The sequence below is a fragment of the Crinia signifera genome, chromosome 7 (assembly GCF_055691185.1).
Source record: "Crinia signifera chromosome 7, ASM5569118v1, whole genome shotgun sequence".
Classification (NCBI taxonomy): Eukaryota; Metazoa; Chordata; class Amphibia; order Anura; family Myobatrachidae; genus Crinia; species Crinia signifera.
In genome coordinates, this window is record NC_139223.1 from 165,397,118 (window position 1) to 165,423,631 (window position 26,514).

Here is a 26,514-nt window from a genome sequence, read left to right on the forward strand (position 1 = left end):
TATTACTGACCTCTCTACACTAATAAATCCTACATACCTGCCACTACACTATCAACCTCTCTGACCTTATATACCCGCCACTACACCACTGACCCCTACATACCCTACACGACTGACCCATCTATACCCTACCTATATTACTGACCCCTCTACACTAATAAATCCTACATACCCGCCACTACACTATCAACCTCTCTGACCCTATATACCCGCCACTACACCACTGATCCCTACATACCCTACACGACTGACCCATCTATACCCTACCTATATTACTGACCCCTCTACACTAATGAATCCTACATACCCGCCACTACACTATCCACCTCTCTGACCCTATATACCCGCCACTACACCACTGACCCCTACATACCCTACACGACTGACCCATCTATACCCTACCCTATATTACTGACCCCTCTACACTAATGAATCCTACATACCCGCCACTACACTATCAACCTCTCTGACCCTATATACCGGCCACTACACCACTGACCCCTACATACCCTACACGACTGACCCATCTATACCCTACCTATATTACTGACCCATCTACACTAATGAATCCTACATACCCGCCACTACACTATCAACCTCTCTGACCCTATATACCCGCCACTCAACCACTGACCCCTACATACCCTACACGACTGACCATCTATACCCTACCTATATAACTGACCCCTCTACACTAATGAATCCTACATACCCGCCACTGCACTATCAACCTCTCTGACCCTATATACCCGCCACTACACCACTGATCCCTACATACCCTACACGACTGACCCATCTATACCCTACCTATATTACTGACCCCTCTACACTAATGAATCCTACATAACCGCCACTACACTATCAACCTCTCTGACCTTATATACCCGCCACTACACCACTGACCCCTACATACCCTACAGGACTGACCCATCTATACCCTACCTATATTACTGACCCCTCTACACTAATGAATCCTACATACCCGTCACTACACTATCAACCTCTCTGACCCTATATACCCGCCACTACACCACTGACCCCTACATACCCTACAGGACTGACCCATCTATACCCTACCTATATTACTGACCTCTCTACACTAATGAATCCTACATACCCGCCACTACACTATCAACCTCTCTGACCCTATATACCCGCCACTCAACCACTGATCCCTACATACCCTACACGACTGACCCATCTATACCCTACCCTATATTACTGACCCCTCTACACTAATGAATCCTACATACCCGCCACTACATTATCAACCTCTCTGACCCTATATACCGGCCAATCAACCACTGACCCCTACATACCCTACACGACTGACCAATCTATACCCTACCTATATTACTGACCCCTCTACACTAATAAATTCTACATACCCGCCACTACACTATCAACCTCTCTGACCTTATATACCCGCCACTACACCACTGACCCCTACATACCCTACACGACTGACCAATCTATACCCTACCTATATTACTGACCCCTCTACACTAATGAATCCTACATACCTGCCACTACACTATCAACCTCTCTGACCCTATATACCCGCCACTACACTATCAACCTCTCTGACCTTATATACCCGCCACTACACCACTGACCCCTACATACCCTACACGACTGACCCATCTATACCCTACCTATATTACTGACCCCTCTACACTAATGAATCCTACATACCCGCCACTACAGTATCAACCTCTCTGACCCTATATACCCGCCACTACACCACTGATCCCTACATACCCTACACGACTGACCCATCTATACCCTACCTATATTACTGACCCCTCTACACTAATGAATCCTACATACCCGCCACTACATTATCAACCTCTCTGACCCTATATACCGGCCAATCAACCACTGACCCCTACATACCCTACACGACTGACCAATCTATACCCTACCTATATTACTGACCCCTCTACACTAATAAATTCTACATACCCGCCACTACACTATCAACCTCTCTGACCTTATATACCCGCCACTACACCACTGACCCCTACATACCCTACACGACTGACCAATCTATACCCTACCTATATTACTGACCCCTCTACACTAATGAATCCTACATACCTGCCACTACACTATCAACCTCTCTGACCCTATATACCCGCCACTACACTATCAACCTCTCTGACCTTATATACCCGCCACTACACCACTGACCCCTACATACCCTACACGACTGACCCATCTATACCCTACCTATATTACTGACCCCTCTACACTAATGAATCCTACATACTCGCCACTACAGTATCAACCTCTCTGACCCTATATACCCGCCACTACACCACTGATCCCTACATACCCTACACGACTGACCCATCTATACCCTACCTATATTACTGACCCCTCTACACTAATGAATCCTACATACCCGCCACTACACTATCAACCTCTCTGACCCTATATACCCGCCACTACACCACTGACCCCTACATACCCTACACGACTGACCCATCTATACCCTACCTATATTACTGACCCCTCTACACTAATGAATCCTACATACTCGCCACTACACTATCAACCTCTCTGACCCTATATACCCGCCATTACACCACTGACCCCTACATACCCTACAAGACTGACCCATCTATACCCTACCTTATATTACTGACCACTCTACACTAATGAATCCCACATACCCGCCACTACACTATCAACCTCTCTGACCTTATATACCGGCCACTACACCACTGACCCCTACATACCCTACACGACTGACCCATCTATACCCTACCTATATTACTGACCCCTCTACACTAATGAATCCTACATACCCGCCACTACACTATCAACCTCTCTGACCCTATATACCCGCCACTCAACCACTGATCCCTACATACCCTACACGACTGACCAATCTATACCCTACCTATATTACTGACCCCTCTACACTAATGAATCCTACATACCCGCCACTACACTATCAACCTCTCTGACCCTATATACCCGCCACTACACCACTGACCCCTACATACCCTACACGACTGACCCATCTATACCCTACCTATATTACTGACCCCTCTACACTAATGAATCCTACATACTCGCCACTACACTATCAACCTCTCTGACCCTATATACCCGCCATTACACCACTGACCCCTACATACCCTACAAGACTGACCCATCTATACCCTACCTATATTACTGACCCCTCTACACTAATGAATCCTACATACCCGCCACTGCACTATCAACCTCTCTGACCTTATATACCCGCCACTACACCACTGACCCCTACATACCCTACACGACTGACATGTCTATAACCTACACTATATTACTGCTGCAAGGGAGGATTGGGGGGAGGTTAGTGCACCTATGTAGCCCCAGATGGGAGTCTTAGCATTGGGACGCCAGGGTCGGTCTTTTGACCGCCAGCACCCTGAATACTGCAGATATCCCCTGCTGACATCTCTCACTCTCACTGACAGCTGACAGAGCACATAATATATATGCAGACATCTCCCCCCCCCTCCCCCCCAGAGAGTGCTCATTAGCTGTAACTGCGGCGGTGGCTTCCGGCAATCAGCCTGATAGATGCCAAGGAGGCTATGGGACCATCCCAGTGGTTCTATCCGCCCCTGTCCAATGCTACCGTACTTCCCATGAGAGGAGGAGCTGCTGCTGGGCATGCACAGCAGCCCTCTCCGGCACCATTGACCATATTTGTTAGGGGCAGCCCCATTCCCCCACTCCGGGCCGGAGCAAGCTCTGTACAGGTGTCAGCAGCAGCACTTACATCAGATGCCCTGTGGACCACCAGTGCTAGCTTAGGTCGCCCCTAGGCATAGCCTGCCACCCTAGGCAATTGCCTAATATGCCTAAGCCTAGGGCCGGCTCTGGCTAGTTGCACAAAACACTTGGGTCAGGAGAAAGGGGCTAATTCAGAACTTCTCGCTGGACTACATGTGTTCGGAGCCCAGTGAGCAGGTTAACGCCACCCGCCAAACACACCCTACCACCCGTACCCCTGTGCAGGGCTACAAAAGGGCTACGACAGGTACAAATCCATTTGCTAGTGTCCGCACAGAGGAGAAATCCTTCGATGGTTGCTTATCATCGAATGATCTTTCCTCCTCTCCCCAGTGTTCGAAGCCGCTGCGTGACCCAGGAGTCACTTGGCGGCTGCACGTATGGAAGCAAACTTGGGGTGGGTGTCAATGTCATTTGATCGCCCAGAGCAGGAAAAGGAAAGTCTGCATTTGCATAGGCACGCCCATGATACGTCAGATGACCATCCCACCACGCCCCCACCTGTCAATCAGGCTATGAGCGCTGTGCCAAGGGAGAAATTGGCACTCAAAACCGTGCCCTGCACATGTGCATCACTGACAATGCGCATGTGCAGTAGCCTCACCATCGGGCCGAATTTGGACCTGGGCAGATTTCCCACAAGGCAACCTAGGGTCTCAAGGGGCCTCATAAAGATATCCTGGCCATCCAAAACTTTCCCAGAGGAGCATTGCGTGACTACCGCATGACGCTATGACATCACATGGACCCGCCCACACTCCCAGAGTCCCTTTGATGTTCTTTGATTAGATAGTAAATGCTTGGAAACACACAATGGTCTCACCGCTGTATGTGGACAGTCAGGTTACATATGACACCGGTATTTGGCTAATTCCAAAAGACCTGGCGCCAAATTCAGATTTATACGCAATGCGGATGGTCGCGCAGCTGGACATTTATCGGTAAACTGTGCGCGCCAAGGTGCTCTATCGATGCTGCCTGCAAATCATCAGCAACAATACTATGGATTGTTTGATGAAGGGGGGTCCAAAACCGGTATCTTGCCTAGGGCCCCATGAGGTCTAAATCCCCCTCTGACAGGTAATGATTTGGCTAATGATAATTGGAACTGACTAAAGGTCTAGTTGCCATCGCATTCTTCCTCCTTGGAGTGAGCAGATCCTTGTATAACCTTGTGGTGGCAGTTATGGGAATTAATAGTGAGCATTCAATATAAACGACAGGGAATCATCTTTAAACAGACCAGGTTGCTACTTTTCCACTGACCCTGTGACAGACCCACGTCACGCCGTCTCAAGTGAGTGACGTTCATGACAGGCCATTGACAGCAGGGAGAGATTCCAATCGCTGAGAATCGGGCCGTGACGCTGCCTGTCTGCTGTCTGATTTTTTTTTAAATGGACATTGAATTCAACTGGGAAAACGTCTAACAAAAAGGAACAATATAACTGCATTATATAATATCAGTATTCAGTGTGCAATATAATACAATATAATACTAATCAGCAGTTTATTCATTCACAAATGTATCGGCTCCAATGATGACGTGCTGTGCATTAATGTATATTATATATATAGACTGTTACAGCGCAGCCGACATACTAAGATCATCTCAGCTCCCACCTGTCATCGGCCTCACCTGAGCGATGGGGCTCATCTCACTAACAAGCCAATATACGTAATTCCGCAGTTTCTGCTGATTCCAACATTTCCCATTATATGTGCACATTACAGGAGTTGTGGCGTCCATCACCTCCGCAAGTCTCTATTTATATTCATAGGATTCTTCCAATCAATAGCGGCTACGACGCTGTAAGCCACAGTGATAAAATGATGCACACGGAAGCAAAAGAGGAATTTGTTCAGCACAAAAAGCAATTATAACTAGCACACATTGGGGATGATTCAGATTTGATCAGACGCGCAGACCCCGAGAGCAAACGGATCATTCGGCAGGGCGGCAGGCAGAAATTACCCGCTGGCTAGGTAGCTGAAGAATGCTGCTTAGCGAGCGAGTCTGAATAAGGCCCATTGTATACTGTGTTTATATTAAGTATCTATTCACTTTGGAAAAGAGTTGTAGGTAAATACTCATAAACCCCAAGTTCCCCAGACTGGGGGGATTTACTAAAGTGTTTGTTTTCAGAAATGAGAAACAGCAAGGAGATTGTACTTAGAATGAATCTAGCATCTTCTAGACTGTGATAGAATGTGTTCGGTTGCTATGGGCAACATCTCTCACTTCTGAAAACTCACACTTGACTTTAGTAAATGTAATAAATCCCCGCTACTCCCCACAGAACTGGGCAGTATACTGGGCACTCTTACCTGTATGATAGGTAGGTGCAGACCTTACAACCTTTGGACGGCAAGGCTCCGGAAACATGCAAGTGGCCCCACGCTTCCCACAAGGGGCGTGGCCTCTAGAAAAGGGTGTCTCTTTTTGTGAATGGCCACAAGTGCAAGAACACATATTGTTTCGGCACTAGGCGGCATGGCCAGAGCTCTGTCGGTTGCTGGCCATGCCCCCTGTCCCCCTGTACAGCCTCTATTCACTGCTGCTCTGCTATGGGCAGGAATTAACACTCCACTCAGAACAATAGCCCCGCAGACCCCACGGTCGCGGGGAGGCGATGAGTAAGAAGGGCCCTGGAGGCTGGAGGTCTGCGGGGCTATCGATGCACTGCACTGCTGCCAGGATCATCCTGCCTTACCCCTCTGCTTGCCGCTGCCCCCGGGTCCTGCAGATCTACTTTGCAGTCCGAGCGCTCCTCCTCTAATGAAAAATAGCCCTCACAAAATGTCCGCCCCATTACAGCAGACACCTTTTGAGGATGCTAGAGGAGGCGGCGGCCCCCTGTGTTTGTGATCCTGGTCACTTAGGGGCAGATGTATTAAGCTTTAACAAGAGATAAATGTAAGGGTGATAAGGAGAGATAAACGTCCAGCCAATCAGCTCCTTACTGGCTTTTTTCAAACACAGCCTGTGACATGGCAGTTATGATGTGATTGGCTGGACGTTTATCTCCTTATCACCCTTGCGTTTATCTCTTGTTAAGGCTTAATACATCTGCCCCTCAGTCTTTAATCCATTCTCATGCTGCACAATCTGCTCCGATTCTCATCTGGGCTTATGAACTATGAATAATCGGCTCTCTTTCCGATCGCTGCAATTCTCTGTCACGCTCACAAATGTCTTCTCCTGATGTGATGACTTGCTGGTAATTGGGATCGCCTGTGCGGGGGTGTGCGGGGGTGTCGTTCAGGGAATCATCATTTACACCAGCATGCTGCCTGGTGTCTACTGAAGCACACTGCTAATTATTTCCCCTGACCATTGGCCATTTGTGGACTATTGCCTTGATTAGGATATCAGTACAAAGTACGGGTCTCCAAACTGCCTCCGTAAGAGAGACCGTGCAGTGTAATGGTGGCTACACACAGGGCGATTTACACTAAGCCCATTTCTAAGCTACAGTAGCATTCTCCCTCCTAGTGGATGGTAGCTTATGAAATACCGTCTGTTTTAGAAAAGAAACGTGAAAAACTCACGTTGACCTACTGTACTGTATGACTGTTGTCCTTCCTATTGCTTGTGTTGACTAACGCTTGTGTCGATCTTCCGACCCTAGCCATGTTGACCTATTTCATGTGTCGACATAAGGGCTGTTGACCTTTAGTGGTTGACCTAATGTATGTCAACCTTAACAGTGTCGGCCTTATCCCCCGCGTTGGGTTCTGAGCGATCGGCGTGTAGCCAGCTCAGTCAGAACGGGGCGGCAGTTGCCAGCGTGTACGGGGCTTAACTGTTTAAATAAAATCCTGGAATACAGTAAATGCCGATATATTAGGTGCGGAGGAAACGGCTGCCGCTCGTGGATTCTCTTTGCTGTTGTGCCAAACCAATCATTGCGAAATGAGCTGAGTATTACCAGAGCCTGAGCTTCCCTCGGACCGCGAAGCTTTGTCTGCCGACACAAAGGATCTTTTGTTCTTTAGAAGATTATGATTCCTCCGCAGCATTGAAAGGATTTTCTCTATTCAAATATAATATCATAATCCCTTTATGCTTTGCCTATAGCCCACTGCATACAAGCGGAATCCTGCTCTGACCATAATCCCTTAATAACAGAACGATATCTGTTTGTATCCAATGAGTGTATAGGTGCTACTGGATTTTACAATAAAGCCGCATACGCACTAAGCGTACGTTACACCCACACCCTGTCACATACCTCCCAAATGTCCTGCTTTCTGCTGAAATGTTCATTTTTTGGGGACGTTCGCACGTCCCGCCTGGGGCCGGCAGTGTCCCTTGGTGGGGGGGTCATTTGTCAGTCCCCCCTGTTACCGGTGAATAGCGTATTTATGCCCCCGGGCCCTACAGTGGCAAAATTGGGGGAGTGGCCTCGTGGGAGTACTGCAAGTATATGCCACGCCCCTTCCCGATAGGCCACGCCCACAACCTTTCCGGAAGTGCTGCTGGCGCGTACCAGCATCCCTCTTCCTCCCTCCTCGAAGATGTGAGGCATGCTGTCAGGTCCCCATCACCAGCGGTTTTAGCTGCATACACACATCATGTAGTGTGTAACCTGCTCTACTATAAATATTTTTAATTGTAAACCCACCCTGATGTCAAATGCCCCCCCATTGTTAATGCCACGCCACGATCAATGAAGAGTGGCGAGAACAGCGTTACGCGTCCTCCAACCTTTTCATACCCCCACTATCCAGGTCAGTGTAAAGTTGATTTTATATAGTGTGGCGAGCGGACGCGTAATACGTCTGAAGTAATGCGCGTCCCCTCGCGGGGCTCGCAGTGCTCACCACGCTTCGGGCTCGGTGGCTCGCTGCGCTCGCCACACTATATAACATCAACTCCATGCCGACGTGGATAGTCGGGGTATGAAAAGGTCGGAGGACGCGTACCGCCGCCCCTCGTGGGCTTGCTGCTCTCGCCACGCTTCGGGTTGACGTTGATTGTGGCATGGCGTTAACAATGGGGGGGGGGGGGGCATATGATGAAAAATGGGGTCTGGGGGGCATTTAACATTGGGGCCAATGTAAAATGGGGTCTCAGGGACCATTTAACATTGGTTCCAATGTAAAAAATGGGGTCGGTCGGTTCGATCGCATCGCATTTGGTTGCATGCGATGCGTATGACCCAATTTTTGCGACTCGACTTCATACAATTAAAAGCGGTGGCCCCGTGCTAGGAACCAAGTACCATTTTCTGTTTTGTTACAAAATTTAGCTTGGTGCTATCATGGCTCCTTCCAAAAAAGGCATAGGGGCTGCAAATTTGCAGACTTGACAATTATCAATAGATTGTGCATGACTATGGATTATATAGCTGGAGACCTGCACTGGCTGCTGCAGCAGCTTCTGCCCTGCTGTGCTAGGGTAGGGTAGGTGGATAGTTGGAGACGCTCTGGTTGCTGCAGCAGCTCCTGCCCTGCTGTGGTTGGGTAGGGTAGGTGGATAGATGGCGACCCGCTCTGGCTGCTGCAGCTGCTTCTGCCCTGCTGTGGTTGGGAAGGGAAGGTGGAAAGTTGGAGACCTGCTCTGGCTGCTGCAATAGCTCCTGCCCTGCTGTGGTTGGGTAGGTGGATAGTTGGAGACCTGCTCTGGCTGCTGCATTAGCTCCTGCCCTGCTGTGGTTGGGAAGGGAAGGTGGATAGTTGGAGACCTGCTCTGGCTGCTGCAGTAGCTCCTGCCCTGCTGTGGTTGGGTAGGGTAGGTGGATAGTTGGAGAATTGCTCTGGCTGCTGCAGCAGCTTCTGCCCTGCTGTGGTTGGGAAGGAAAGGTGGAAAGTTGGAGACCTGCTCTGGCTGCTGCAGTAGCTCCTGCCCTGCTGCGGTAGGGAAGGGAAGGTGGATAGTTGGAGACCTGCTCTGGCTGCTGCTGTAGCTCCTGCCCTGCTGTGGCTGGGAAGGGAAGGTGGAAAGTTGGAGACCTGCTCTGGCTGATGCATTAGCTCCTGCCCTGCTGTGGTTGGGAAGGGAAGGTGGAAAGTTGGAGACCTGCTCTGGCTGCTGCAGTAGCTCCTGCCCTGCTGCGGTAGGGAAGGGTAGGTGGATAGTTGGAGACCTGCTCTGGCTGCTGCAGCTGCTTCTGCCCTGCTGTGGTAGGGAAGGGTAGGTGGATAGTTGGAGACCTGCTCTGGCTGCTGCAGCAGCTCCTGCCCTGCTCTGGTTGGGAAGGGTAGGTGGAACAAAAATAGCATAAATTTTCCCCTGTTCGTCGGACGGCTATAAGATTAGTGAAGATATAGTATAGCAGAATCACGAATAAACTTGATTCTCGCAATCTAAAGTAAAATAAAAAGTAAAGGAGCCATACTTGGGAGTTGTAATAAATAATAAATAGGAGCAGTACTTGATACTTGTACGGCAAGAGAAACAGGAGAAATACTTAAGACTTGTAATGCAGGATAACAGGAACAATACTGAAATTTGTAATGCAGCTTGGTGTTTACATGTTTAAAACCAGTTACTTATTTGCTCCTTTCATATATCAAAGCCCCTCCACTTCTACCACTAATACAAACATGGTCACTAGACATCACTGAGATTTCCGATCAGGAAGTTCTTTTCACTCGCTTCACACGGACAAGTTCTTGCAATCTGCTTACCTACAAGAAGTGCACTATAGACTTAATATACAGTAGCCCCTGCACAAAGTAATCATATGACAACTGAAGCTACGGGGGACGTGTAGGATGAGAAGTGCTAAGTTCTTCCACTGCTTTTGGTCCTGTTCCAAGATCTTGAGATTTTGGGTGATATTTAATAGGATGCAAATTTTTGGGGGGCGATATCGCATAGTTAATGAGATGCAAAATGCGTATTTTTACAGAGAAATCGCACATTTTGAAGAGGCAATTTTTAGTAACGCAAACAGATGTTTTCCACTTATAAAGTATACAAATCGCATATTTAATGAGATATTAAATGAGATGTGAATTCGGGAAAATGTTACTAAAACTCCAGCACTGAGCTCCAACAGCCGCGGTGTCATGCCACAGCCGGGGGACACTTTTTACATAAGGTTCCCCAGCTGAAGCCCGGGGCTGTCACCGGCGTCCATGGGCTGTGGACGCTGGCCTGATACGGTAAATTCACCCAAAAAAGCCATTGCTTTTTACAGGTGAAGGCCTCCCCCAATTGCGGGTACTTGGTGAACCATAAGTCCCAGCATGTGGGGCATTAATGGGCCCCTTGGACTGGTAGTCAACAGTGGCGGATTACCCACGGGGCGGTTGCCCCAGGGCCCCCACACATTCTAGGGCCCCCACATCCGCCACCCCACTGCTGCGGCGGTGGCAGGTGGGTGCACCCACCGCTGGCACTGAAAGGGTTAAATATTAGGGTAACTAGATCGCCACTTTGCTAAATTGCTCTATAGAAGTCATAGAGTACTCGGGATTTTTCATATTCATATAAATAATGTGACGCTTGTAAGAGCCATGGGGGTTATTTACTGTAAATGTGATCACTGCTCTGATAAACTGCACAGCCCTGTGATCAGGTGTACGCCGCACAGCCAGAGTGACATCCCGCCCTGTGCATGGCTGCAAATGGCTTGCCAAGATAACGCTGTGCAGCAATTAGGAGCACATCCATACACAAGACGCTCACGATCATATTATTCCCCAGTGTGTGCAGTGTGTGCTGTGTGTGCGTAGCCCAGGACTTACTCAGCAGCTGTGATAGAATCAGGCTGATCGGGGGCGGAGCTGACGTCACATGACTTCCCCTCACACACATGGCCACGCCTGCATTATCCCTGACACTCCCAGATAACAGCCGCTCACCATGTAATGATTCCCCAGTGTGTGCTGTGTGTGCGTAGCCCAGGACTTACTCAGCAGCTGTGATAAAATCAGGCTGATCGGGGGCGGTGCTAATGTCACATGACTTCCCCTCACACACATGGCCACGCCTGCATTATCCCTGACACTCCCAGATAACAGCCGCTCCCCATGTAATGATTCCCCAGTGTGTGCTGTGTGTGCGTAGCCCAGGACTTACTCAGCAGCTGTGATAGAATCAGGCTGATCGGGGGCAGTGCTAATGTCACATGACTTCCCCTCACACACATGGCCACGCCTGCATTATCCCTGACACTCCCAGATAACAGCCGCTCCCCATGTAATGATTCCCCAGTGTGTGCTGTGTGTGCGTAGCCCAGGACTTACTCAGCAGCTGTGATAGAATCAGGCTGATCGGGGGCGGTGCTAATGTCACATGACTTCCCCTCACACACATGGCCACGCCTGCATTATCCCTGACACTCCCAGGTAGCAGCCGCTCACCATGTAATGATTCCCCAGTGTGTGCAGTGTGTGCGTAGCCCAGGAGTTACTCAGCAGCTGTGATAGAATCAGGCTGATCAGGGGTGGAGCTGACATCACATGACTTCCCCTCACACACCTGGCCACACCTGCGTATTACCTGACACTCCCAGATAACAGCCGCTCACCATGTAATGATTCCCCAGTGTGTGCAGTGTGTGCATAGCCCAGGAGTTACTCAGCAGCTGTGATAGAATCAGGCTGATCAGGGGCGGAGCTGACATCACATGACTTCCCCTCACACACCTGGCCACACCTGCGTATTACCTGACACTCCCAGATAACAGCCGCTCACCATGTAATGATTCCCCAGTGTGTGCAGTCTGTGCGTAGTCCTGGACTTACTCAGCGGCTGCGATAGAATCAGGCTGATCGGGGGCGGAGCTGATGTCACATAACTTCCCCTCATACACCTGGCCACGTCTCCATTATCCCTGACACTCCCAGGTAACAGCCGCTCACCATGTAATGATTCCCCAGTGTGTGCAGTCTGTGCGTAGCCCAGGACTTACTCAGCGGCTGTGATAGAATCAGGCTGATCAGGGGCGGAGCTGACATCACATGACTTCCCCTCACACACCTGGCCACGCCTGCATTCTCCCTGACACTCCCAGATAACAGCCGCTCACCATGTAATGATTCCCCAGTGTGTGCAGTCTGTGCGTAGTCCTGGACTTACTCAGCGGCTGCGATAGAATCAGGCTGATCGGGGGCGGAGCTGATGTCACATAACTTCCCCTCATACACCTGGCCACGCCTCCATTATCCCTGACACTCCCAGATAACAGCCGCTCACCATGTAATGATTCCCCAGTGTGTGCAGTCTGTGCGTAGTCCTGGACTTACTCAGCGTCTGCGATAGAATCAGGCTGATCGGGGGCGGAGCTGATGTCACATAACTTCCCCTCATACACCTGGCCACGCCTCTATTATCCCTGACACTCCCAGGTAACAGCCGCTCACCATGTAATGATTCCCCAGTGTGTGCAGTCTGTGCGTAGCCCAGGACTTACTCAGCGGCTGTGATAGAATCAGGCTGATCGGGGGCGGAGCTGACATTCCATGACTTCCTCTATAACACCTGGCCACACCTGCGTATTACCTGACACTCCCAGATAACAGCCGCTCACCATGTAATGATTCCCCAGTGTGTGCAGTCTGTGCGTAGTCCTGGACTTACTCAGCGGCTGCGATAGAATCAGGCTGATCGGGGGCGGAGCTGATGTCACATAACTTCCCCTCATACACCTGGCCACGTCTCCATTATCCCTGACACTCCCAGGTAACAGCCGCTCACCATGTAATGATTCCCCAGTGTGTGCAGTCTGTGCGTAGCCCAGGACTTACTCAGCGGCTGTGATAGAATCAGGCTGATCAGGGGCGGAGCTGACATCACATGACTTCCCCTCACACACCTGGCCACGCCTGCATTATCCCTGACACTCCCAGATAACAGCCGCTCACCATGTAATGATTCCCCAGTGTGTGCAGTCTGTGCGTAGTCCTGGACTTACTCAGCGGCTGCGATAGAATCAGGCTGATCGGGGGCGGAGCTGATGTCACATAACTTCCCCTCATACACCTGGCCACGCCTCCATTATCCCTGACACTCCCAGATAACAGCCGCTCACCATGTAATGATTCCCCAGTGTGTGCAGTCTGTGCGTAGTCCTGGACTTACTCAGCGTCTGCGATAGAATCAGGCTGATCGGGGGCGGAGCTGATGTCACATAACTTCCCCTCATACACCTGGCCACGCCTCTATTATCCCTGACACTCCCAGGTAACAGCCGCTCACCATGTAATGATTCCCCAGTGTGTGCAGTCTGTGCGTAGCCCAGGACTTACTCAGCGGCTGTGATAGAATCAGGCTGATCGGGGGCGGAGCTGACATTCCATGACTTCCTCTATAACACCTGGCCACACCTGCGTATTCTCTGACACTCCCAGAGAATGTCCGGCCACCGCCCACAAATGCCGGCTTACTGTCAATCACCTTGTGTATGGTCAGCGACAGGGCTTAAAGTGGTACTGGAGAAGTGATGGAACTTCCTTCCCTAACAACAGAAATGCCCCCCCCCCCCCCCCCCCCCCCCCCCCAGTTGGGCAGAGCCTAGACCAGTGTCAGGGAATTTGTGCCCTACCTCCTATAAAGGGACACATTACACTGCATGTAGTGCCCTTGATTCATATTAAATCACGCAGTAGTGCCCCTTATACACATAATGTACACAAATGGTCGAAAGGCACAAAGTCGACAAGGACAAAAGGTCAACTTACACCAGGTCAACATGGACAGAAAATCGACATACAACAAGTCAGTGGTCAACACATGATAAGGCTGACCCGAGTTTTTTTGTTATTATTTTCTTTAGACTTTTTGGTACTTGTGTAGTTTCACGGCACCAGCATGGCGCCGTGCTACTTCCGGGTTCTACGCTCGCCACAAACTATGTTAAAAAAGTAACTTAACTCCATGCCAACATGGATAGTTCATACCCCCACTATCCATGTTGGCATGGAGTTGACTGTAAATAGCGTGGCGAGCGTAGCGAGCCACCGAGCCCGCAGCGTGGTTGAGTGAAGCGAGCCCCGCAAGGGGACTCAGACGCACGGCGCCATGAAACTACACAAGTACCGACTTTTTCATACTTTACAATCCACGTAGGCTATCATTTGGAATAATGTTAAACTGGGGTGATGGGGAATGGGACAAAGTACCTGTGCACTCTTACCTACCAGAAGGTATTTTTGATTGGTCAGGGATGATTATGAAAAACCCACAACTTAAAGTACGTGTGCCTAGGCACCAAGAGATAGTGTGGAGGTGCTACCCTGAGAGTAAAATCAGGTCATAGGTGCCGATTTATAATTTTGCTGGTGGGTGCTCAAGCCAAAACTTTAGGGGAGTGGCTTCATGGGGAATGGGCGTGGCTACCTACTAGGTACGCTGATAAAAATGGTAACATCTTGGTTGCGAGCGCATATAGCAGTGTCGCAGCTACACATCTGTAGTACACCATGCTGCACACTTTTCAGTGCCTACCTACACATTCTCTTATGAACTGTAAAGTTAAAGGAGCAGATTTCATTAATTGCTGGCTTTTCCTATTTGTAGCTGTTTAATTATTTCCCACAGATAGCCTGCAAATAGTTAACCCACTCCACAGAAGCCAATGCCTGCCCTCACCTGCCTTACATCACATGCCACTTTCTTCACCAGTCTATAATGGAAACTACTGAGGAAGAGAGGGATCTAGGTGTCACTATTTCAGGGGACTTAAAGGCGGGTAGGCAATGTAACAAAGCAATGAAGAAGGCAAGTCAGATGCTTGGTTGCATAGGTAGAGGTATCAGCAGTAGAAAGAAAGAAGTAATAATGCCACTGTATAGGTCATTGGTACGACCTCACCTAGAGTATTGTGTTCAAATCTGGAGGCCATATCTCCGGGAAGGATATAAATACATTAGAGACTGTACAAAGAAGAGCAACTAAAATGGTGCATGGCCTACATCACAAAACGTACCAGGAAAGACTAAAAGATCTTAATATGTATACTTTAGAGCAGAGAAGGGAAGGGGGGACATGATATAAACTTTCAAATATATTAAGGGCTTTAACAAGGTACAGGTGGGAGACATTCTTCACAGGAAGAGGAGCAACAGAACACGAGGACATGCACTGAAACTAGAGGGAGGAAGATTCAGGGGAAATGCGAGGAAGAATTTTTTCACAGAAAGAGTAGTAGATAAGTGAAATAGCCTCCCAACAGAGGTGGTAGACGCAAATACAGTAGTACAATGTAAACATGCTTGGGATAAGCATATTGATATCCTTACAAAAAAATAAGGATCAAATATGGTTTGAGGTAACATGTTTAAAAAAAGGGGCAGACTAGATGGGCCAAGTGGTTCTTATCTGCCGTCAAATTCTATGTTTCTATGTTTCTATGCCTCAAATGCCCCCTTCTCACTGATCTGACCCCACATGCACAAGTGTCACTGTAATTGGTGCACACACTGCACCCATTACTTCAGTATGTCTCCCGAGCCCTATGTCGGCAGCAGCAGCCCTCCTAAATCAGCAGGTAATAGACATTTTCCCAGCGTTTTGCACTTTGCACATTAGGGACATTTCCAGGAGAATGGCCACCAAGCCATTATTACCACCAGAAACCTGCACATAGTGTATGCAGTAGATTGCACAATCTGTTCATTGCAGAGCTGCTGACTAAAGAGGAGGGGGCCTGAATGGATGCTACACATAGACCCTCTCCTCTCTTAATATTCCCCTTCCACATCCCACTTCCACCCCTAGTCTGTGCCTCACATACACCCTTCTCCCCATGTCTGCCCCACATCTTGTCCTGCTATGCCCTCCTTCGGATTGCTCCAGCCTCCACATGCCCACTTAACTTTCCTGTATTGTACTTGAGGCATGCTGGAGGCAGAGCGGTGTAACCGACTGACAGGAGTGGACTCACTTTGATGCTGGCCTGCCTGCGCGGTTCCGCTCCTGCCAGGCTACTAGTCTGAGACTAGTAGTCTCCTCCATTTGTTGGGGACTGTTTGGTCTGGGACGGGGTCCGGGACAGGTAAGCAGCCTGCTGCTGCCTCTTCTCCTCCTCGCACTGCTGGACAGTGGCTGGGCGTGCTGTGTCTTCGCGCGCGGAGGAGAGGGAGCCGGAAGGGGGAGGTTGATGATGGCGCCAGGCAGGGTTTGTGACAGTCAGCATGACGCATGATGCTCGTCGGAGAGTGCGTGGACTGCACAGCCGGGCAGAAGAACAGGGGGAATACATGCTTGCGGTAAATGGGGGACAGCGGCCGCCATGCAGAAGTGATAGCGGCAGAGCCTGGTTGTATTCAGAGCACTGCAGGTCCCGACTATTTGAAATAATACCCTAATACCCTATTCAGCCAATCAGCGTGCGGCCAGTGTTTTCAAAACAGAAGCGCTTCCCGCGCCGCAGCATAGCGCTAGCTATTTCTTATTCACTGCAGGGACCCCCCTGCCGCCGCCAGCTTTATACAGAGCGCCGCAGGTACCCGCGCGGCAAGGACACCACTGCAGGCTCCTGTCACATGCCGGCATGGACCCCCCTGCCCACTCCCCAGACGGCGCAACAGGTACCCAACGCCCCCAGCCCCTGGCACCGGGGCGCCCCCACCCCAACTCGCCTGGGGCGCTCCGTTGCCTTGCACCGGCCCTGCATGGGAAAAGGTCGACATGGTTCTAGGTCGAAAGGTCATTAGTTCGACAATTTGTTAGTTCGACAGGTCATTAGTTCGACATTGTGTAGGTCGACCGTGAAAAGGTCGACATGGTTCTGTTAATATTTCCATTCCCAACATTTTATTAAGCATCTTAGAATAAAAATTACATTTTATTAAAACTCTCTTTCAGTGCACCACACAGGGATACTCTTTCTCTGTCTTTTTTGTATCATTTAGCTTAGACCTTAGACCTTGACCTGGGGTAGCCAACCCTAGTCCTCGAGAGCTACCAACAGTGCATGTTTTGCAGGTCTCCTCACAGAGGGCCTTATTCTGGTTGGTGCGGCCGGGCCGTACTCATACGTTCCGGGGTTTTTCATGATCTGCGCATGCGTACATTCGCTAATGCGCAGACGCGAACACTCCACAACGCTTACGGACAGGTCTCTCCGTGCGAAAAAACCTGTACGCGAGAGTACGGGCATTGGGGGCGGCATAGGGGCGTGTTGAGGGGAGCGGCCGAAATAATGAGGGAAAATGGGCGTAAACATGGGCGTACACGGGGGTGTGCACCAAAAATGAACGGTGCTACTACCGCACGATCGCCTAAAGCACCGTTCATTTCGGACACAAAACAGGCGGCCGCCAACCGCCACCTCAGACCACCCCTACAGATACCGCATGCAAGCGTGCGCCTGGGTTTGCTAATTTACGCTGATTACTACTCAAACACATACACCTGAATGTAATAACCAATGCTGCAGTCTATTAAGTCCAAACCATGATTTCACTACCTGCAAGCCACACACAGCACTCAAACACATTGGAAGCTTATCTTTCTATACTTCTCTACATTTAAAGGTTTGTTTAATTTAAGGTAAGAATCTTTTTAAGACCTGCTTATATATGCTAAGGTAGGTATTTGTTAAACAGTTATACACATTCACTACGTGCTTTCATAGACTTTACACAGTAGCACACTCAATCTACACAAGTCGACATGTGTCAACGTGTTCACTCTAATACAAACATAGGTTTTGTATTTATAATACAATAACATAAACCACATCTAACACCTACAAAGGATGTTTCAGCAATGTTTTAAGCCCATGCCCACTATTTTGCACATTAATTAATTCAATCAATTAATTTACATAATTATAGTTGAAAGGCAAGATTTGCAGGTCCATATATGTGAAGGGTATGCCAGCGTACACGGACGTACGCTCACTCTCACGAGCGGTGACATAAGCTGAGTTTTCTATTGAAAACAATAGGGACCCGTCCGTGCAAGCTGGCGTACGCTCAGATTGCCGCAAGAAGTCGGTGGGAAGACGGACGAGAGACGTCCGTAAACGGTGGCGTACGCTCAATTGTACGCCAGTTGTCGGAGTGTAAGGGCTGGTCCGTCCGTGTACGTTGGCGTACGCTCAATTGTACGCGACTCCCCTTCGACGTTGTTTCTGCCCGTACGTATGCGGCTGAGTTGTGGGTGGACTTAACCCCAACGGCCGCGTACGGAGAGCGTACGCTAATAGTGACCGTATGCACGTTTGGCCGCTCCGATCAGAATAACCTCCAGAATCACAAGTGAGCTAATTAGCTCCATCTGTGGATCTTTTAAAATGTGTCAGTGATTAATGATTGCAGCACTCTTGGTAGCTCTCGAGGGCTAGGGTTGGCTACCACTGCCTTAGATTAAATGATCCATAAATGCTGCTTGTTAATATATATATATATATATATATATATATATATATATATATATATATATATACATATATATATACATATATATACAGTGCATATATATGGTAATATATATCCAGTGCAGGCAATTAACGGTGCTGGCTGTATGCTGTATCCATATAACCAACCTTACCCTATGCCCAAACTCCCTTAATAACCACAGACTCTCACCACGGCAGATAACTCCGAAATCCATGTTCGTATGCCAGTAATGACTTAACTCCCCAGGCGGGGACACGTCACCGGTGAGCATATGGAAGTCCACACACTGCAGGGGGTAGGGTTACCACCTAATTCCGGACACATATTAATTACACAGGTTCTGTGGCTGGCTGACTTCAAGACTCCACTTCACCTGATTTTAAACTGCCACAGAACCTGTGTAATTAACATGTGTCCGGAATTAAAGGTCCTAGGTGGTAACCTTAGCAGGGGGTAGGGTGAGAATGGGTTGGTATGCCAGTCCGGCAGTCAAGATTCCAACGGTCATAATACCAACATCGGAATCCCGGACGCTGATACTCCGACAGGGGGGTGGGCACAAAAAAGCAACCAATCAGATCCACCCACATTTTAGTAAATTTACCCCTCTGACATTTTTTTACTACTAAGATGGGATCTCTATTGAAAATGAAGTGTTGTTATGGGTAACCAATCAAGATCATCTACTTATTTATTTAGCAAAATAGACAATAGATAGAATCTCAATGGTTGCCTATAACAACCTCCCATCTTCAATAGAACTCCCATCTTTTGGAGCTTCTCATGCTTATTGTCTTATAATACTACTTATTTAGTATTCACCACAATGCAACATTTGAGCACTGAAATCTGGATTTGCTTCTAGAAAGCAATAGAAAAACATCTGATTCTGAGTCTCCTTTTTCTAAAGAATAAAAGAATTGTCATCTGATCCATATGATTAAAATAATGAGGCCAGATACCGCATATCATTAGTTTGCCAGCAATACATTCAAGTTGAAATGCATTATTTACACTACAGTCGTCCTACTACTGTACAGCGAAGCCATCGTAGCGCTAATAATGTCATTTGTAAAATGAATTATGTACAGTACAGTATAGCAAGTGCCAGTTTTTCAGTAAACTAGCTCCCCCTTGTGTACGTCAGCAGAACTGCAGGGTAAAGTTTCTCAATAAGTTGAACATTGTATTATTACTTCAATCCATGATTCGCTTGTAAAGGAGAGAGCAAATTCAGCACAGATCAAAGTCACTTTGCAGACCAATGCGGTTCTGACAGTAAAGTCTTCCAATTCTGCTTTTGTTTTATCATTTCCCAGAATTCCATTTTGCAATATATTTTAAAATTTGCATTTTATGTTATCAGAAGATCTGGGAAAATCAGGGTCAATTATTTTTGTAATGTGGTACAATTGGTGCAGGATTTGGGACCAGATGTGACTGCATCAACTGTATAGAGAACCTTAGATAGCAATTGCTCAAACACAATAAGTGAGGGAGTAAAAGTAATTTTAATAAAGTCGTTATTGATATTATTATAATCTTTTGTGGTGGATTTCCCATTAGAACATGAGGCATTTGAGGCAGATGCCTAAGGCAGCCCCTTGATTGGGGCATCACTTGGAGGTTTGTTTTATTACCACTATGTCTGATATTTACCAGTAAATACAAAATATTTCCACTGTATTATTCCATACCTCCCAACTCTTTGTAGGGCATATTTAAAACCAATTGCACCCAAAAGGGTCATGGCCTTCACAAAAGGGGCATGGCCTTCACAAAAGTGGCGTGGCCTCTACAAAAGGGGTGTGTCTTTGAGGAAAAGCCACAATTGTGAGCCACTCCTGTTTTTGTCACTGTGGGTACATGCCCAGCTAGAAATGGGCATTGATGATTCATAATCATCAGGGCTGGTGCAAGGCCCCGAAGCACCCCAGATTGGGGGGGGTCGCCCCGCCACCCAGACCTAACCCGCTCCAGAGGGGGGAGGGGGTTGGTGGAGGGAGATGCGGCGGTGGCTGCAGCTCCATGCGGGCTCCAGGGAGGTCAGTGCGGCCGCCGTCGCTACGCTCCATCGGTGGGATTTGTTGGAGGGAGATGCGGCCTCAGCATCTGGCTCCATGGGGGTGAGGCGTTTAGAGATGCGGCGATGACCGCAGCTCCAGGGGTGTCAGTGCGGGCGCTATACATGGGCAGGCTTCAAGGCCGGGGGTAGGCTCACTCACCTGCCCCCAGGTGCTTTCCTCCTCCTGCTCTCCTCGGCGCCGGCGGAACCCTTCCTGTTGCTCCTCCTGCAGCTCACTACCGCCCTCCAGTGGCCTAAAAACGCCTAGTGGTGGCGCCAGCCCTGATAATCATTGATGTTTTAGAGTACTTTTGCCATTGATAGGGGGAGAACCAGATGGTTTCCTTACATCGATGGCACAGCATAACCAAATATATATATTTTTTTATCCCCCCCCCCCCCCCGCCTCCCAAAGTTCCCAGGAACAAGGAGCATAGACACCCTTGAAGCCCCACCTCCAGGTTCCTCCCAACTCCCCCAACCACAGGACACTGTAGCATGCAGGTGGGACAGCAGGACAGTCCCAGAAAAATGAGACTGTCCCACGACAGTTTACTAAGCCATTGAGAGAGATAAAGTGGAAGGAGATAACGTACATTACCAGCCAATCAGGCTCATACCTGACATGCTACAGGCTGTGATTCAAAAATGGCAGTAGCTGATGGGTTGCTAGTTTATCTCTCTCCACATCTCTCTCCAAGTCTTAAGGGCCCCACATACAGCACGATATTCAGGCATTTTCTGAGCGATTCTAACATTCTAATAGCCCACACAGCGATTTACATGCGCGCACCCGCCGTTCTGAATCTGTCATAGATTCAGAACGGACGGGCTGTTCAATTCAGAGCAGTCGCTCAGAAAGCTCCTGCTCATCTCCCGCATGTGTGGCTGCGGGCAGATGAGCAGGGCGAGCGACTGCGGACGCCGCAGAACCCGCCGCCGCCACCCCTGCCACCACCGCCACCCCTGACCCCCCTCCCCCACCAGCAGTAGCACCCATCGCCACCCCCACCTCACCTCTCCTCTCCTCTCCTCTCGGCAGCAGCGGGGCGGCAGCGCGGCGGCATCGGGAGTAAATGTAAAAAAAAAAAAAAAAAATCACATTTCAAAATGGCCGCGGCCAACCAATCACGGCTTGCCGCGTCATTGCCCCGCCCCCTCGAGCTGGCTATATTAGCCAGCTCGAGACAGGGTAGGGGCAGTCAGTCCGACGGCGGAGGAGGAGAGAAGAGCTCCCGAAGTCCTGGGAGGCGCGGCCAATGCAAAAGAGCTTAAAAGGCCGCCGCCCCCAGGTGAAGAACACAGATGAAGAGGCAGAAGCCCTGGGAGGCGGCGGCCATGCAAAAGAGCTTAGGGGGCCGCTGCCCCCAGGTGAAGACACCGCAGAAGCCCTGGGGGGGGGGGGGGGGGGCAGGAGCCCCCCTGGGTGAAGACCAGATGCAGTTAATAAAATACTAAAACATCTGTGTTTTGTTTTATTTTAATATTTCCTTTACAGGGGGGCTATAGGTACCGACTGGCCTTTAATGCCCCACATGCTGGTACCTGTGGTTCTCCCAAGTGCCAGCATGTGGGGCAGGCTTGCTGGGACCTGTAGTCCTACTGTAAAAGACAATATTACTGTTAAGCTATCAACCCTGCACCCACCGCCCAGGGGTGCAGGAGATAGCCCCGGGCTGCAGCCCAGGCCTGGGGTGCCCTGGAGAGGGGGGACTCCCTTATTTGGGGGGTCCCCACCTCCCCAAAAACTCCCGGCCTGGGCTGACTAGTTAGGGTGGGTAATGCTTTGGCCACTGGACACCATCAAGCGTGTCCCCTGGCTATGGCATTACACCCCCTGCTAGTGGAGCCTGGTGCTGGTCTCCAAAATATGGGGGACCCCTATTCATTTTGTGCCCCGTATTTTGGAAACCAGGGCCAGCTCAAGAGCCTGGTGATGGTCCCCAAGATCCGGGGGACCCCACGCACTTTGTCCTCTGGATTATGGGAACCAGGACCACTCAAAAAGCCCGGGGCTGGTCATGCCTGGGGGGGGGGGGACCCCATGCCATTTTTTTATTTTACAAAATCATTGTCTGTATGACAGGACAAGACGCTGGACCCCGGACTTGGTAAGTATTTTTTTTATGTCCGTTCCCACTGTACCACCAACGTTTAAAAGTTGACATATGGGGGGGGGGGGGTCGGTTCTGGGGGAACCACTAGCCACCATGATTACATTTTTTTTTGGGAGGGGGGGGGGGGGGGCAATATTAGGGGGAGGTGAAAGAATACTTATTAAAGAAGACATTAGTTATGTGCTAGATGTGTTTAGTAATAATAACATTTTTGTGATGAAGTGCAGTGTTTACTTCACTTTCTGTGACAGATTTGAAATCTCCCGTGCTGAATCTCCCAATTTGAATCTCTGACACAAATCTCTCTGTATGTGGCTCATTGTCTGAAATGAGCCACAAGAGTGAAATCTCTTGTGCTGAATCTCCCGTTATGTATCTCTGGCACACATCTCTGCGTATGTAGGGACCTTAAGTGTATATAGAACCCTAAATGCTTTATTACTATATTATATTAAACTGCCACACTCAGCACATGATTGCATCTAACCACACAATGAAGAAACATATGAAGAAAACACTTTGGTACTTGTTTACTAGCACGGCCACAACGATCATGATCGTGGGCATCGTGAGTAAAAATCGGGGGCATCGCGGCCATCGCATGCACTAAAAAAATCGGGTGCGATGGTAGTGACGCGATGCCCGCGATTTCCCCATAGGGAACAATGTTAAATGCCTCAATTTACCCGCGATGCCCCCGATTTCCCATAGGAAACAATGTTAAATGGCTCAATTTACCCAAATCATCATAGGGAACAATGGTAAATGGGCCATAAACCCCCCAAAACACCCCTGAACAGTAAAATGTCCCCCCAAAAGTAGTTTACGCCACCCCACGATCAACGCGAACCCGAAGCTTGGCGAGCACAGCGGTACGCGTCCTCCGACCTTTTCATACCCCCACTATCCACGTCGGCGTGGAGATGAGAATAGAATAGTGTGGCGAGCGCAGCGAGCCACCGAGCCCGAAGCGTGGCGAGCGGACGCGGATACCTGTGAAGCCCGTGAAGGGACGCGTTTACCTGTAAAGGTATCCGCGTCCCCTCGCGGGGCACGCTGCGCTCGCCAAGCTTCGGGCTCGGTGGCTCGCTGCGCTCGCCACACTAATCTATTCTCAACTCCACGCCGACGTGGATAGTGGGGGTATGAAAAGGTCGGAGGACGCGTACCGCCGCCCCTCGCGGGCTCGCTGCGCTCGCCACGCTTTGGGTTCGCTCGCACTATGCAATGTTCCGGGGGAATCCTCGCAGTCACAGAACTGCGAGGATTCCCCTAAACTGCGAGAGCCGCGGCTAGTGCAGCAAACTCGCTGTAATTAGCCTCGGCTCTCGCAGCTTTTGGAGGCACATTCGCAAATTCCCCCTCGCTCAAAAAACGGAGCGAGGGGGAATTTGCGAATGAGGGGGGGTCAGTTGAATACTGACAGGGTGAGCGGTGACTGCGAGCAAAAAGTCCTGCTCGCAGTCACTGCACGCCCACGGCATTGAATATATGCCATTGTAACAGTACTACTGGCAATAATAACAGATTATATACTGTATAAACTACACATACACTACTATAATAACAAATACATTGTAACAGTACTACTGGCAATAATAACAGAAACAAACAATATCATTATATATAAACTACACATATACTATTACAGTATATAGAAACTACACATATACATTATATATATATATATATATATATATATATATATATATATATATATATATATATATATATATATATATGCAACACATATACTATTACAGTATCTAAAAACTACACAAATACATTATATATATATATATATATATATATATATATATATATATATATATATACTGCACATATTCTGTTACATATAAACTATACATATACTGAACATTGTATATGAACTACACATGTACAATATATATATGTACAAATATATATATGTACATATATATATATATATATATATATATATATATATATATATATACTATTATAATATAAAAAAACATCATAACAATAGTACTGGTATAATAACAGAAACAAACAACATGTATACATTATATTTAGACTACACATATCATCTATATATACATATCTCTAGTGTCCGTGAATCTCTGAAACACTGGCAGAGAGTGAAACTACATCTCTTTCTCACACATGCACAACACATAAGGTAGCAGACTAGCTTTCGAAGCTTTTGCTTCGAGAGGACTTACTAATACTATTATATATAAACTACACATATAGTATAATATATAAGCTACACATGTCCTATTATAATAACACAATCATTGTAAAAGGTTTTCTGCCAACAATAACCAAATCATATACTTCATGCACAATGAGCTCAATACCAGCGGGTTAGTTAATGCCCTCTTACCTGAGCTCGGACCAGTACGTCATGTAATGCCACCGTCATCCCCAAGACATACCGGAATAAATATGTTGCCATCTGTATTTATTTTAAAACAGGTTCCACCCCCAAAAATATATTATTCCGTCACTCTCCAAAGTTTGCAATACAAAACAGAGGGTTAATATCCCAAATCCAGGCACTCTCTGTGCGTTCCCACTCAGGTCCACATGGGCTCATTCACTCTCAGTCCTTACAGAGGTTGTTCTATAACTTTATCTGGGCTGGATGAGACCATTTCTCTTGCCCCCTCTTTGCCATTCCCAATGCATTCCATGTCATCTCGTGGCATATTTATTGCTGGGCTGCAGCGAATGTTTCTGCAGACCCCAGCAGCCAGAGCGAAGCTGCAGAAGCATTGGTTTTGTAGTAGGGTTCCTCCTTCCCCCGGTTGCCTACCAATACCATGTCACATCAGCTGCAGCAGAATCTCCTCCGTCAGTACAGCCAGAGAAGAGATGTAGGATGCTCTGTTATCCTAATGATCAGGGTGTGATGCCCCTCTCTGCTGCCAATCCCTCCAAGCCTGCTGGGAATACAGATTACAAGAGCAGCAGGTGCCCCCTCTTACAGCAAACCGTCCCAACATCTTCAGTAACCCCCCCCCCCTTCTGATTCCTATTCAGAGACATTGATCATACTGCAAAGGACAGTTATAACAGAGTACTCGCTATAAGGTACAGTTATAACAGCGTACACGCTATATGGTACAGTTATAACAGAGTACTCGCTATAAGGTACAGTTATAACAGCGTATATGCTATAAGGTACAGTTATAACAGCGTACACGCTATAAGGTACAGTTATAACAGTGTACACATTATAAGGTA

General features: G+C 48.5%; 1 protein-coding gene across 1 annotated transcript in view; it reads right to left on the reverse strand.

The window, feature by feature from the left end:
- The window catches only part of PTH2R (parathyroid hormone 2 receptor), a 188,715-nt gene extending 162,527 nt beyond the window's left edge, over window positions 1-26,188 (reverse strand). Inside the window, exon 1 of the mRNA XM_083154236.1 lies at window positions 25,652-26,188. Coding sequence (XP_083010362.1) covers window positions 25,652-25,723 — 72 coding nt within the window. The 5' untranslated portion in view covers window positions 25,724-26,188. The remainder of the gene's footprint in view (window positions 1-25,651) is intronic.
- Between the last annotated feature and the right edge of the window lie 326 nt (window positions 26,189-26,514).